Source organism: Seriola lalandi, unplaced genomic scaffold (genome assembly GCF_002814215.2).
Source record: "Seriola lalandi dorsalis isolate HSWRI2012SDOR001 ecotype SW California unplaced genomic scaffold, Sedor1 jcf7180002053979, whole genome shotgun sequence".
Taxonomy (NCBI): Eukaryota; Metazoa; Chordata; class Actinopteri; order Carangiformes; family Carangidae; genus Seriola; species Seriola lalandi.
The window spans coordinates 285502-299247 of NW_019524532.1; the positions used below are offsets into that span (position 1 = coordinate 285502).

A 13746-nucleotide genomic window follows, 5' to 3' on the forward strand; every position below is an offset into this window, starting at 1 on the left:
ACCCCCTACCTCCACAAAAAAACCTCCTTGCTGAGGTTTTTATGACCCTTCTTACAATGCTGGAGTATCTCTAGCCATATATTTTCATTTCAATATCACAAATCACTTTAAAAAAAAACCCTAGATTATTCTGAATCATGTTTTTGAAGTATTTCTGGCTGAATTGTTTTATAAAATGTGCCTTATATACAAATTTGAGGCTGTTGGTTTATTATGTCTGAAGCCTAATAATAAGTTCATGAGCAGAGTGAGAAGATATTCTTTAAAACTCAGAGAACTGCAGATATTCCTTGTTGAAAAAAAAATGTCCCAGGAGGAGAGAGAGTGAAAGTGTTCTAAAGACAATGGGTAGATCTAATCCTTGTGCTTACTTTTAGATGTTTATATGTTTCTGTTATTTTGTCCACCCCAAGTGATACTTTGATTATGCAATGTTGCTGTTTTTTTTGATTTTCTAGCGCTTCTCCAGTCAATAAAGATATAACAGATAAGCGTTTTTAGTAATTATCTCCATTAGCAAGGTTGCAGACGCTGGCAAAAATTATTGACATTTAAGGAAATATTACCAAGGATTTACCTCTGTGTGTTTAAATATTACTATGGACCATTTTGGGTGGTTGCCTAGAAATAAATGTGCATTTTCATGTGATAAAGGAAATCCCTTCTGAACTAAAATCCCTCAATGCATTAATTCCCCTCTATATGCTCTCTATTCATTGGATTCACTCAATTTAACCCTGAAAACAGCAGAGAATAGCAGGTACAGACAGGGTGGGTAGAAGGGAGTTTAAGGAGAAGAATTGCTTTGTTCATCTTGCAAATTCAACATAGTTCATTTGAAAAACAGCAAGAAAATAGTAATTAAACGCATGAAAGCAACAGCACTAAAAAAAGGACTGATATTGTATCACATAGCCAGGAGGAATACAACACACAAAGAGGCATTCATTTTCATATCAAATAAACACTGAAATGTTAGCGAATTTGAATTCTGAAACACATTGCTCATGTTGACTATGTGGTTCAAATCATGTTTGTCAAACTCGCCTCTACTGCTTGCTGCATCAGCAATCTAACATCGGTTTGTTTTATTTCTCTTTGAAAAATATCATGCTATGTGTGTGTGTGTCATTGCGTAAAAAAAAGGTTCAATCCGCAACTCATTGTAAATAGTTATTTAATAATTTGCACTTAAACAACAAATGACAATAAAATTGAGTAGAGATAAAGACAAAAATGTTGTAAAGACTTTGTGAAAGTCTTGTGAAACACGAGGAATACATGTTCTTGTATAGGCCTACATTAGCAAGGGATGTAAGCATCTTCGACAGCAGGTTGGGTGGACCTTTTTCACACTAGACATTTTGACTTGTTAAGGAACGCCGATGTAGCTCATGACATTAAAGATGGCTCTAATCCATCTTTATGTTCCAGCATGCCACATCAGTGAGCAAGGATGCACAATATCAGGGTGTTGAAAGCCTACATGCTTTATAGTATTAATTGCACCTGTGTTTATCATCCTATTGCAGATCAAAAAATAATTACGAAGGGAAAAAGATATTATTTTCTCAACATGATTTATTTACTTTACATACTTTACACATGGTTTAATAATAATAATTATCATACACCTTTTCTCTTTCAAGGGAACTCCCATCACATCAGTTCATGACCAGTAATTTAAATTTGTTTATATGGCAGAAAATACTTTATATATACAACACTTCATTATCATTAACATCCTACATTATGCATTATACGACGTACTTATCTCTCTGTGCGAATCGAGTAATATAGCTATACAATGAAAGCAACAGGGTGATTGAGGTGGAATGGTTTGCTCCACCCTGTGCTTTGTGAAATAAGTGAGGGATGTAAAATGCAATGCTGCCTCTGTGTGGTGTTGAGGGTTAATTACTCAAATGTGCTGTTCAATGTCCCTTGGGAATCAACTGGCTGACTGAAATACTTTATACCTTGTACACACACACAAACACACACACAGACAGACAGATACATAGAAGTTTTCTATGAAGTTGCTTCAAAGGAAGATTGTGTAACAGGATCAAAAGCTCCAGAACAGCTAGGTAGCGATTAAATGGACCTTGTGTTGAGATGTTTTGTCAATTACTGTTTCCAAAATGAATAATGAACTTTCAACATCAACATTTAAGTCAACATACACTAGATGAAAAATTTAAAATGCTCTGAAAAACGTTATCTTTTTTAACTTACTTAACTTTATTTTATCAATGATGGAAGAACATCTTATAACATTATGCTATAGTCAAACTATTCTAGAAAGTACAAGTAGAGATGTGCTATGCAGCAGCAAAATTGGAGTATTGTAGTAAAGCATAAGCTCAAATTCGTAAAACGCTTAATTAAATTCAAGTTATACCACTATTTCGTGTTCATCCGGGGTAATATACAGCTGGTAGCACATTGCTCCGCGTGGTAGACTACACACGTGGTTGATGGTTGATGGCAACTTGCCCAGACCACGTGGTTGATATAAACAGCTGCATGGGACATAAAGACGGTATAGTGATCATACAATGCACAGTGAGGTACAAAAGTCGAAAGCGTTCTCAGACTTTTGGACCCCACTGTATATAATTGTAGCATCTATGAAAATGTGTTTTTCTCTAAACATTTAATTCCTACCATGTGGAAACAAATTCAGTGTTGCTTGTTAAATTAATTTAGTTATTACTTTCGGCAGTTAAACATTGCTCTTTGATAATCCATTATTTTACTTATTTCATGTATGCGTTTATACGTGTTAACTATTTGTCGCTTGTTTTTGTACAGTAATAAAAACCCACGTCGCTTGTCTGAGTAGGCGAGGCGCGGGCACGATGCAAATATCCTAACTTGTGATTGGTGGGCAAAGTCATGTGGGCGGGTCGGCGTGGACGCGCAGAGTAGGAGAGTAAGGAGCGCGTCTTCGACTAGTCTGTCTTTCCTGTCCAATGTCCCACCGAGTCGGCAGAGCCACGTGCATGTGTTAGCCATTTCGTTACTTGTCTCCAAACGTCCAATTCATTGTGTTTCTGTGAAACACACGACAGCAACATGGTCAAGTTAGCCAAGGTAAGACAAAATTACGTGTATTTCACCGTGAAATTGCGTGTGTTTGATAGAAATGAAGCCGTGTGTTTCTGCGCGAGGCCTATACAGAGAAGTTACTGCGTTTGTGGGTAAAAAGGAAACTAACACCGGCAGAAAATATTTCCTCGACTCCCAAAGCTTGTGCTTTCTGCTAATTAATTACACCGTGTCTGTAAGAGTATGCTTGGTCGAAACAGTATGGGGGAAATTGCACTAGTCCTAAACGTTTCTTTGGTCGAGATCAGCCATGTTTGTGCCTTGCTGGTGGTTTTCTGGCCTGCTAACGTTAACCGACTACTCAAGATGGCATTCATGCGCGCTCTCGATTTATAAGCACGGGATTTAGAGATACATAGAGAAGAGACTGAATTAAATGAATTAATGCCTACAACTATTTGATAAGTAGGTTAAATAAAATATTTGTGTTATATTAGCTAACACGTCGTTGGTTAACTGTTAGCATTAGCACAGTGGTTAACGGATGCAGAACCGAAGCTTATTCCCTCCGATTCGTTAGCATAAGTACAGTTGATGGTGTTTACTTTATCTGGCCTTAACAGTTTAAATCGGTGCCGGTTGCAATTGTATTACAGCCGTCGTGCGTTTAAAAGCTCTACAGGAAACGGTAAAATTGCTTGCTAGCTTCCCCACCTCCTGTGCTCCACGTGGGTTGTGCGCCTGCTCCGAGAGAGACACGAGGTGAAAAACCAAGAGCAAATTGCCGCCCAGACAGCTTTCACTAAACGGGGTTAGTGTGACCCACCTAAATCAATTGGTAAAATGATTAATTCTAACATTTTTATAGAGGTGGGCTTACTTGTGGTCTTCGCTTTTAAGTACCACATGGTGTAATCCCCACCCCCATACCTCAAATGTTAGCAAACATGCTGAAGCAGCATGCATGGAGTACCATACGTCTGTATTTCATTCAGTAGCAAAACATGCTTTGATAAGTATGATTAATCTTAAACGATTTCCTGTAATTTATCCCGTTTCTTGCAGGCAGCAGCCAAACAAGCAGCGCAAAAGAAGAAGGCCCCCCCACCCCCTAAAGATGTGGAAGAGGAATCCAGTGAAGAGGAAAGCAGTGATGAGGAAGAGGTACAGTATGTTTTAACTTTGATGTAGTTTTCAAGATTTTGTGGGGGTTTTTTTATACACGTTTTTGTAAGTCATCTTAATAAAAGTGTTTTATTTATTACAGACTCCTCCACCTAAAGTGGTGAAGAAAGCAGCACCAGCTAAAGCTACCCCAGTCGTCAAAAATGGCACTGCTGCCAAAAAAGCAGAAAGTGAAGATGATGACGACGATGATGATTCAGGTAAACAATTAAATTCAACACACCTAAGATATTTTGATATAGGAGAAAAAGAATTTGCTCAGGTTTTGATTTTATTTTTTTTGTGTGTGTGGCTACTTCACTAACAGTGGGGATTGTACATGTCATATGATCTTTAAATGAGTTTCATATCATGAAAGTGAACCGATGGGATTTTAGCTTAGTACACCTTAGTCAGATGAAATTTAGCATTGCATTCATTCATGAAATTCAGCAGCTGGATTTCTACTGGTGATGGATATATTCTGAGTATTGAAGTGTGTGATTAAGTCTCATGCTTTCACTCCATTTACAGAGGAGGAGTCTGAGGAGGAGGCCCCACCACCAAAGAAGACCCCTGCAAAAGCAAAACCTGCACCAGCCAAGGCAGCCCCTGCAAAGGCTGAGGAGTCTGATGATGATGATGACGACGACGATGGTAAGACCTGCAACATTGTGATAAAAGAAACTGTGTATTGGTTTGTTTGTTTTTGTTTTTTTTTTTTTTTTTTTTAAACTGGTTAGTTTCAATAAATACTATTATTGACCTAGCCTTTGGCCATTATTATATAATTGGCTAAAATAAATTCAATACATGTCAAATATTTGCAACCTATGTGAAAATGACCACATAACCTCCATTTCTTGGCATGCATGTGGTTGTTAAGTACCCATGTGTGTAATGTAAGGAGGAAAAGTGAATGCAGCGCTATGTCTTCGGTGCCGGTGTGTGTTATCGTCTGCCGGTTCTATCCTCAATCGCTGTGACATTATTGCATTTAATGGCTGTTGGTGGAGTCTAAAGAGGTTTTTCCTCTGCAGAAAAGATGAAATGCCGTCCACCTTTTTATTGAAATTGACTATGTAGTGTGTATCGTCTAGATGAGTCGGAAGAAGAGGCCCCACCACCCAAAAAAGCAGCCAAGCCTGCTGCTAAAGCTGCTGCCAAGCCCACAGTGAAGGCCCAACCTGCAAAGGAGTCCTCTGAGGATGATGAAGATTCAGAAGAAGAGGCTCCACCTCCCAAGAAGGCTACTCCAGCTAAACCAGCAGCCAAACAAGCTGCAAAGGCCAAGCCTGCTAAAGAGGCATCTGATGACGACGACGATGACGACGACGATGATGGTTAGACTGAGCCTTTGATTTATTTTTTGTTTTTACCTTTATTTTGGTGATACTAAGTCAGTGTGGAGTTGCTGGCTTGAAAACCAGTTAAAACTGTATGATGATCAACAAGGGACTTAATACTGATCATGTATGATGTCACCTTTTTTTATTGTCTGATGCAGGTTGTCATAGGTTTGAATTTGGTCACACTGACCATCTGATTGAACTGTTAACAATGTTTCTGCTTTTCAGACTCTGAAGAGGAGATGGATACCACTCCTGCTCAACCAGCCACCAAGGCAAAGAAGGCAGGCATGGTTAAGGCCAAGGAGGAGTCAGAGGATGAAGACGATGATGACGACGATGATGATGACGACGACGAGGAAGAAGATGGTGAGTCTTAATGGAAACTTGAATGTGGGCCAACTGCCAAAACTTCTATGCTAAATCAAGCTAACAATTACATAGACATGTCGTCTAAAAGATTGACAATCATTTTTTAAAGGCACATTTAAGATTGTTACACGTCGCCTTTTTACTTCAAAAATGCGAATGGTAAATAAAAATTGAAATTAATTTGAAACATGGTTGAGATGGAGATGGTGCTATATTAAGAGATTAAAGAAGAAAAATACAAATGGCTTTGTAGGATAAAGAAATTTAACATGTTTCTGCTTGTTCCACCTCAATCTAACCAGTGCACATATTTTTAGACACTTAATGTCAATAATACATGAAGCATAGTTATGGTAAAGCTTTCAAGTCCAAAGTTTTAACACCATTTGCCTGTTTCATTCTATTTCTGTATTTGCTGGACAGCTATAAATTAAATAATGCATCACTCGTATCTCAATAGAAGCCCCTGTGACCCCTGGAAAGAGGAAGGCGGAGAGCAAGAAGGACACACCTCCTGCCAAAAAGGCAAAGTCAGAAGGTGAAGGTAAGAATAAATGCACTGACCTATTAATAAAATTTCAATATTTTATTATGATGATCAACAAGGGACTTAATACTGATGTGTGATGTCACCTTATTATTCTGAATCTGACACAATTGATGCAATTAATAGAATTTTACACAAAGAATAAAACTCAGTGGAACTTTGCTGTCCCATTTTCCAGGGTTCTGTCTGTTTGTTGGAAACTTGAACTCCAACAAAGACTTTGACGAAATCAAATCATCGCTGAGGAAATTCTTCTCCAAGAACAGTCTTGAGGTTGCTGATGTCCGGTTAGGAGGATCCAAGTAAGCAACTATTAAATATTAATAAATACTTAATATTATTATTATTATTATTATTACTACTACTTTTTTGTGTACATACAGTTGGTTAGTACAGGTTGGGAATGGACAGAAATGGCATTGTAAAACTGTTCAATTTTGTAACTTTAAATAAACACATTGGCTGGTACATTCTGACAATTTCCTTTCAATTCATAGTGAAGACAAAATGAATCCCAGTAAAAAGTGAAATAGATGGGCAGATGCAGCCCAAGTCATTGCTATATGAAACTACAAGTTCTTGGGGACGTTGTTTCTTTTTTTAAGACAAGAATGTATAATTGTTCTTCCATGGCTTGCCTCAACAGGAAATTTGGCTATGTGGACTTCTCAACTGAGGAGGACATGCAGAAGGCACTGGAGCTTAATGGCAAAAAGTTCATGGGTCAGGAGTTGAAGTTGGACAGGGCCCGCAGCAAAGACAGTTCACAGGAGGGGAAGAAAGGTAAATGACTCGTTTTCCTCTGCACATCTGGTGAAATTTAAAGGGAAAAAAAAAACGATTATTTCCAGGCAGTTGGCTTTGGCAATTAAAAAAATTCCTAGAAGAGTGAAAAGAAGTAAGTCCAATTACATATGCTGACATTGATATGTCTTCTAGAAAGGGACTCAAGGACACTGTTTGTAAAAAACCTTCCCTTCTCTGCGACGCCTGATGACCTGAGGGAAGTCTTTGAAGACGCGGTTGATGTCAGGTTACCTCCAGGCCAGAATGGTTCAAACAGAGGGTAAGAACAAGCCAGCATGTAAGACAAGAAAACTACATGAGTACTAAAAGGGTATATGAGAATCCTACAGTGTAAGAGACTGACTTGCTTTGAGATTGTGGTTGTAGGAAATGGGTTGTCCCCATCAGCTTCACAATTTTATAAAATAACATTTTATAGAATACAATTGAATCTAGTTTTTGTGTCTTATTACTCAAACTTACCATCCATTTACAACTGAGCTGAATTTCAGCTAACAATACTAATCATCCCTTCTCCATTGACAGCATTGCCTACATCGAGTTTAAAACTGAGGCTGAAGCAGAGAAGATGCTGGAGGAGGCCCAGGGAGCCGATGTACAGGGGAGGTCCATCATGATTGACTACGTTGGAGAAAAGAGTCAGAAAGGGGCGAAAGTAGGAGGTAAACTCTTCAGACATCATGTAAAACCATGAAAGCTACATTGGTATTGAAACTGAGACTTAATAAAAGGTTGTGGTGTAATTCATTACTCGTTTGATTATAGGAGTAGAATTTGTTATAGCAATTGAATCATAATGTTTTAACAGTAAGATGCTGTGTATTTCACAATTGGGTATTTGAGAAGTGTGGGCCGCTTCAGGATAGTATAAAATAGCTCCTATAGGTACAAGTTAGCCCTGAATGCTAACTTACTTCATTGCATTCAAATGTTTTGTATTTTCACCTTGATCACTGACACCACCGTGTATTATGTATTAAAAGGCCTTCATTTTTCCTAAAAACAAATTTCAAGTTATTATAATTACTATGTTGATTTCAAAGTTCTGGATATGTATTCATGTTCCATTGAGCCTCATAATGAATATTTCAAGAACCTGCATTTGAATATGGCCAGACTTGCTGGCGCTACTTTGTTTTTTTTGTCTTTGGGTAAAGATCTTCAGGAGAATCCAGTATTGATCTGGTTCAAGTGTCATATGAAATAAAGAAAATGCTCCATCTTATTTGTCTCACTAGTCCCCTTCCTCCTTCTCTCCTTGTAGGGGCAGGAGCAGCCAGTAAAACACTGGTAGTGAATAATCTTGCCTTCAGTGCCACAGAGGAAGTCTTACAGTCCACATTCGAGAAGGCTGTGTCCATAAGGATTCCACAGAAAGATGGTAGAGTCAAAGGGTAAGTGTCTGTATTGACTGGTAAAACGGTCTGTTATATTGGATTTGATTTTTATCCTTGGCATTAAATCTCAAACTGCTAGACCTTCTCATGAGCTCCTCTTAATCTTACCCATGATTCTGCATGGATTCGCACGAGAAGCAAAGCCAAAGCACAGTTAGAACAGGCTTGCCCTGGTCTCATATGGGTGTTGCTTATGTCTGGTGTGCAACAGATAGAAAAGTCTAACTTGAGGAATTGTTTCACAGTTAAATTGGATCACAAACAAACATTGGAATGTTTTTGTTTTCTCCTTTTCCTAATGTGTTGCTTCTTTCCATAGTTTTGCTTTTGTAGAGTTTGAGAGCACAGATGATGCTAAAGAAGCTTTGGAAAATCTTAACAACACGGAAATTGAAGGCCGGTCGATTCGACTGGAGTACAGCCAGAACAGCGGTGGCAGAGACGGGGGAAGAGGAAACTCAGGTAACTCTTCAAAGTGAAAATTGTGGTCTATCTGGTGTTTGACCCCAGTTGACTTGGCCAGATATGATGACAACTTGACCTCCTGAAATTCTGTGATGATTCAAAGATAGTCAAGTCCTGATCTGGTATAAGCTGGTTGTATCATTTGTATTTTTCAAAATAATGTGTTGATTTAAAAATCAAATTGAACCCTAAAAGTTGTAGATTTAATGATGGCTTCTCTTTGCCCAGGTCCAACAAAAACCCTCTTCGTCAAGGGACTCTCTGAGGACACGACAGATCAGACCCTTAAAGATTCCTTTGATGGTGCCGTAGCAGCCAGGATAGTCACAGACAGAGACACAGGCTCATCTAAAGGGTAAGTTTGGAGAATTGTAAATACACCGTCTGACTGTTCACGCTTCTCGTGAGCGCCGCTCTGTCCACTAGTGACAGTGTACGGATTCGCATGAGAAGCAGAGCAAACTCGCAGTTAAACAGGCAGCTACCTTAGTGGGAGTTGCCCATGTCTGATGTGAAACAAAGGCAATACAATGACTGATTGGAATTTAAAGTACTGTGAAAGGCAGTCATACTTTCTTAGGTTAAGTGTTAAATCAGCTTAAACAATCAGCTCAATTTAATCTGATTGTTTAAACTAATTAGTTTTTAATGTTAGGGTTATAATTATAATAGGAATTCCCCTTTTCGGTGACTCCAAACCACTCTTAAGTTTCCACGTTACTTTTGACGAAACATAAGTAAGCCCTTCTGTCTTGCCTTGCAGCTTTGGCTTTGTGGACTTCGACAATGAAGATGACTGCAAGGCAGCCAAGGAGGCAATGGAGGACGGTGAGATCGATGGGAGCAAGGTGACCCTGGACTATGCCAAACCCAAGGGTGAAGGAGGTTTCCGCGGAGGCCGAGGTGGCGGTGGATTCGGTGGCGGATTTGGTGGCCGCGGTGGGGGCAGAGGAGGTCGCGGTGGATTTGGTGGTTTTGGAGGCCGCGGCGGCGGTGGTAGAGGAAGGGGAGGCCCTCGTGGAGGTGGACGCGGAGGCGGACGTGGCGGCTTCGGAGGTAAAGGAAATTATTGGATTTGAAGTGGAAAGCAAAGAAGTTAGCAATTTTTGTCCACAAAGCAGTGGATAGAATGTGCTCAGATACTAGGCTAGATTTGTAAGCAATAAAATGTTTTCTGAAAATATTTTTTAAAAGGATAATCAGAACACCTGCCAAGGCAAAATATAAGAAACTAGTGATAACTAACTCTACTGTATGCAAAATGCCCTTCAGAGTTGAAGCAGAATATTCTTTATATTTTTAGCATGTTTGGTGCTGCTGGCTGTTAATCAGTTGCCTTTGTTTTCATTTTAGGTGGAAGAGGTGGCGGTGGATTTGGAGCCAAACCCCAGGGGAAGAAAATCAAGTTTGATGACTAAATCCTTAGTCTATTTTACTTTTTGAATGGACTCTGGTTTCATCAATTTTCAGAGCTTTTGGACATTCCAGAAAGCGTCATTGATATATATTTAACTGTTAATGGGCATTTTAGCCCTTTATTTAGATCCCTCAACCTTCCCCACCCTTGTGTGCCAGAATGGTACTTTTGACCTTCTCAGCTCAAGTACTACGTGCAAGTACTGAATGTCCCGAATGCAAACCTGCACCTCTTGCCCTCATTAGCTTACTTGCTTTTCCGAAGGAGTGAAATGGAATGGGTCTGGCAAACAAGTTTGCTGTGAAAAATATGCGCGTCTTTGTCAGATACATTGTGTAAATTTAAACAGTTTGTATGATTTCATTTTACCTTTTGTAAAAAAAAAAAAAAAAAAATACACTTGTATCAATATGTTTTTGTTTTTATTTTGTTTGTCATTTAGTTTGCTTTAGGTGCCAAGTTTTACTGTAATGTGCAAAGCATATTTTGATAGGTTTGAGAGTTGGGTGTTAAGAGAAAGGCAAAGATGTTTTCATGTTTGTTTTGGTGGGGCACCAGTCAGTGCCTGAGTCCGAGGATGAATGACCTTATCTATGTAACATAAAATATTTGTAGTGCATTGACTAATTTTTCCCATCTGAGAATCTCAAGATTTTCATGTGATTGAATAAAACCTTGTAGGTGGTGATTTTTAAATGTCTGTCCTCATTGCACTCATCAGTCCCACAGGTTTGAATATAGTTTCAGTCGATTTGAACACAGTTGTCAAGTATGGTACATTTACTGAGTTGCTACTTTATATCTCCCTCACTTAAAATCTTATTGCATCTAATACAATACACCATCCTTGCAATAAATCCTACCTTTTTGAAGCTTGTCAAGATATGTTGTCAGTTGTTGAGTCAGCTCTAGTAATTATGATGCAATTGTTTTGCATCATGTTAAATGTCCAACCCAGTGACAAATGGGAATGGACAGATCATGAAAAAAATGCTGTTTATCATTTATTTTAAACCTGTCTGCTCTGGAATCGATTGGAAATTGTTGGTTTACAAGCATCGGTGACAACTGAACTGCCCGATTGAGTTTTGTTGCGTTTTTAAATTGCTACATCACTTGCAGACAGGTGACAAAGGGAAAACAAACATTAGTAAGGTGCTGGGCCATCATGTGCTGTCAGAACAGCTTCAGTGCATCCTAGCATTGATTCCACAGCTGGAGGGACAGAACATCTTCCAAAAGATATTCTGATTTCATGTTTTGATAATGGTGGATGAACACGTTGGTCCAAAATCTCTCTGGTGTTCAGTTGGGTTGAAATCTGGTGACTGAAAGCCATAGCATATAATCCACACTATTTTCCCACTCAAGCCATTCAGTGACCCCTCCAGTGCCCAGTATTTGCTGTGTTTTTCTATTCAGATTTTTCCTTTCATTTGTCCACATTAGTAAATAGCTAAATTATTAAACTGAAAACAGCTGATGGATGGCAAACATTTTCCACCAGGTGGCAGTCTCCATCAGGTAGCCTTTTTGTCTGACACCTCAGACAATGGCCACAATGGGGAAACTGCAGTAGTTGCATGTAAATGATGCTGAATTAGGCACTGTCATTAGAAAATCACAGCTAGCAGGGAGGCTGTGGGGCGCAGGCAACGGTCTAATAAAATGTTCTCATGAAGTTGTGCCCCTAAATCTCAGCAAGCATACAAGGGCTCTGTCACAGACCTTTTGAGCCTTTCAGTCACATATTGTAAATCCTGGCGGTGAGTAGCTCGTGAAGTGAAGCGGGTGACATTTTAGACATTGTGGATTGAACCTCTTAATAAATGTAAATTTAGAGCCTTTAGGAAATCAGACATAATTTTTGCTATTGTATTTAATACATGCAGTGTTCCCAGTGTGTCAGTGATGCCTCCCAGACTTGCTTGAAAATGTATAACTGATGAAGGACTATGAAACTGCAGTAGGTAGGCCACACCTCATGTTAAAACTGATTAGGGCTTTGCTACTGGCCAACAACCCTATCAGCACCTCAAACATCAGATTCAGAATCATCGTAACAGTAGAAGTAATCTCAGGCTTTCTGATGTCTCACTGGGAAGAGGACTGACCCTGAGCTGCTGGGTAGGTGTCTCTTGTCAGTGACACTACCAGACAGGGGACAGCAGTATGCTGTCATCCCATGGCCCCGCTAGCTGAACAGGGACCTTTGTTCCTGAAGGTGCCTGGGCGGGAAGCACTGATGATGGCACCACTGAATACCTCTATTTAGAGATTTGTTGCCCCCCGCCTTGAGCGGTGACAGGGGTCATGCTAGCTTTTCTCTGTGGCGTTATGTCAGCCATCTAGAATGACCTTTGTGCTTTCTTCTCTATCTCTGTATTCATCTTGGAGTGCTGTTTTCTCTTCAGCTTCATTTCATATTGCTGTATCATTTCTTTTGCTTTCATGCTGTTTTATTTTTTTATGTTTCTTATTAAACATAGTCATCCACAGGGGCATGCAGTAGAGCTTTGAACTGGATGATCCAATCCACATGCAACCAGTAATAAATAACAGGACTTGCAGGCAGCTGCCTTGTAATTCACAATAATTATATGAGGAAGAAGCTCACTGAAAAAATTAAAAAAAAAAAAAGGTTTTGCCATAGTATAGGAAGGTGAGTGCTAACATTTTACTCTAGAGTTTTCAATTCTTTAGAGTCAATAGGGCATTGTAAAGAGGAGAGGACAGAGATTGATACTTTATCTCCTTTGTTTAGTGGCTGGTCTTTAAATGGGAGTATACTGCTCAGAATACTCTTCACAATGGATCTTTGTCAAGTACATGGTGTCCTATAGCAGAAGTCACATTGCCTTGGCCTGTTTTCCATTGTGCTATGTGGAGTCATGATAATTTATTTTATTTACACTTCCTGGATATACATGATAAATTCTGGAGAACATGTGTAATCATTACCTGACCTCACCCATTAAGCTGAAATTCAACGGAATTATTGGAGACTTAGATAAAAAGATAGATAAGAAGGTAACTAATTAACTATTTTTTTTTTTTTTTTTTTTTTTTTTGTGGCCTGTGTGAGCCTCTTTGAGACCATGCGGTTAGTCCAGGTGAGGTGGCCTGTATTGTTTGCTTGTATTGAATTGGTTTGTAGTGTGTCTTTGGCTGTTT

The 13746-nt window shown here is 39.2% G+C and overlaps 1 protein-coding gene and 2 non-coding genes across 3 annotated transcripts; all 3 read left to right on the forward strand.

Annotated features, from left to right (window-relative positions):
* Nucleotides 1-2943: 2943 nt before the first annotated feature.
* nucleolin (nucleolin multifunctional protein) lies at nucleotides 2944-11268 on the forward strand. The gene is made up of 16 exons (XM_023402694.2): nucleotides 2944-3099; nucleotides 4120-4218; nucleotides 4322-4439; nucleotides 4753-4875; nucleotides 5319-5561; nucleotides 5796-5936; nucleotides 6400-6483; nucleotides 6665-6788; nucleotides 7133-7269; nucleotides 7426-7552; nucleotides 7819-7955; nucleotides 8558-8687; nucleotides 9010-9152; nucleotides 9384-9510; nucleotides 9919-10211; nucleotides 10509-11268. Exons 1-16 carry the CDS (start codon nucleotides 3082-3084, stop codon nucleotides 10571-10573), a joined length of 2109 nt encoding a protein of 702 aa, XP_023258462.1. The 5' UTR covers nucleotides 2944-3081; the 3' UTR covers nucleotides 10574-11268.
* Nucleotides 5072-5209, forward strand: LOC111652438 (small nucleolar RNA SNORA57). The gene has a single exon (XR_002760595.1). It is a non-coding gene; the product is annotated as a small nucleolar RNA SNORA57 (small nucleolar RNA).
* Nucleotides 8770-8903, forward strand: LOC147819339 (small nucleolar RNA SNORA75). The gene has a single exon (XR_015437033.1). It is a non-coding gene; the product is annotated as a small nucleolar RNA SNORA75 (small nucleolar RNA).
* Nucleotides 11269-13746: the final 2478 nt, after the last annotated feature.

Excerpts from the sequence above, each read along its gene's own strand:
- nucleolin (XM_023402694.2), top strand. Across the intron at positions 5,562-5,795 it reads CGATGACGACGACGATGATG|ACTCTGAAGAGGAGATGGAT; the intron begins GTTAGACTGAGC and ends TCTGCTTTTCAG. Across the intron at positions 8,688-9,009 it reads AAAGATGGTAGAGTCAAAGG|TTTTGCTTTTGTAGAGTTTG; the intron begins GTAAGTGTCTGT and ends TTCTTTCCATAG.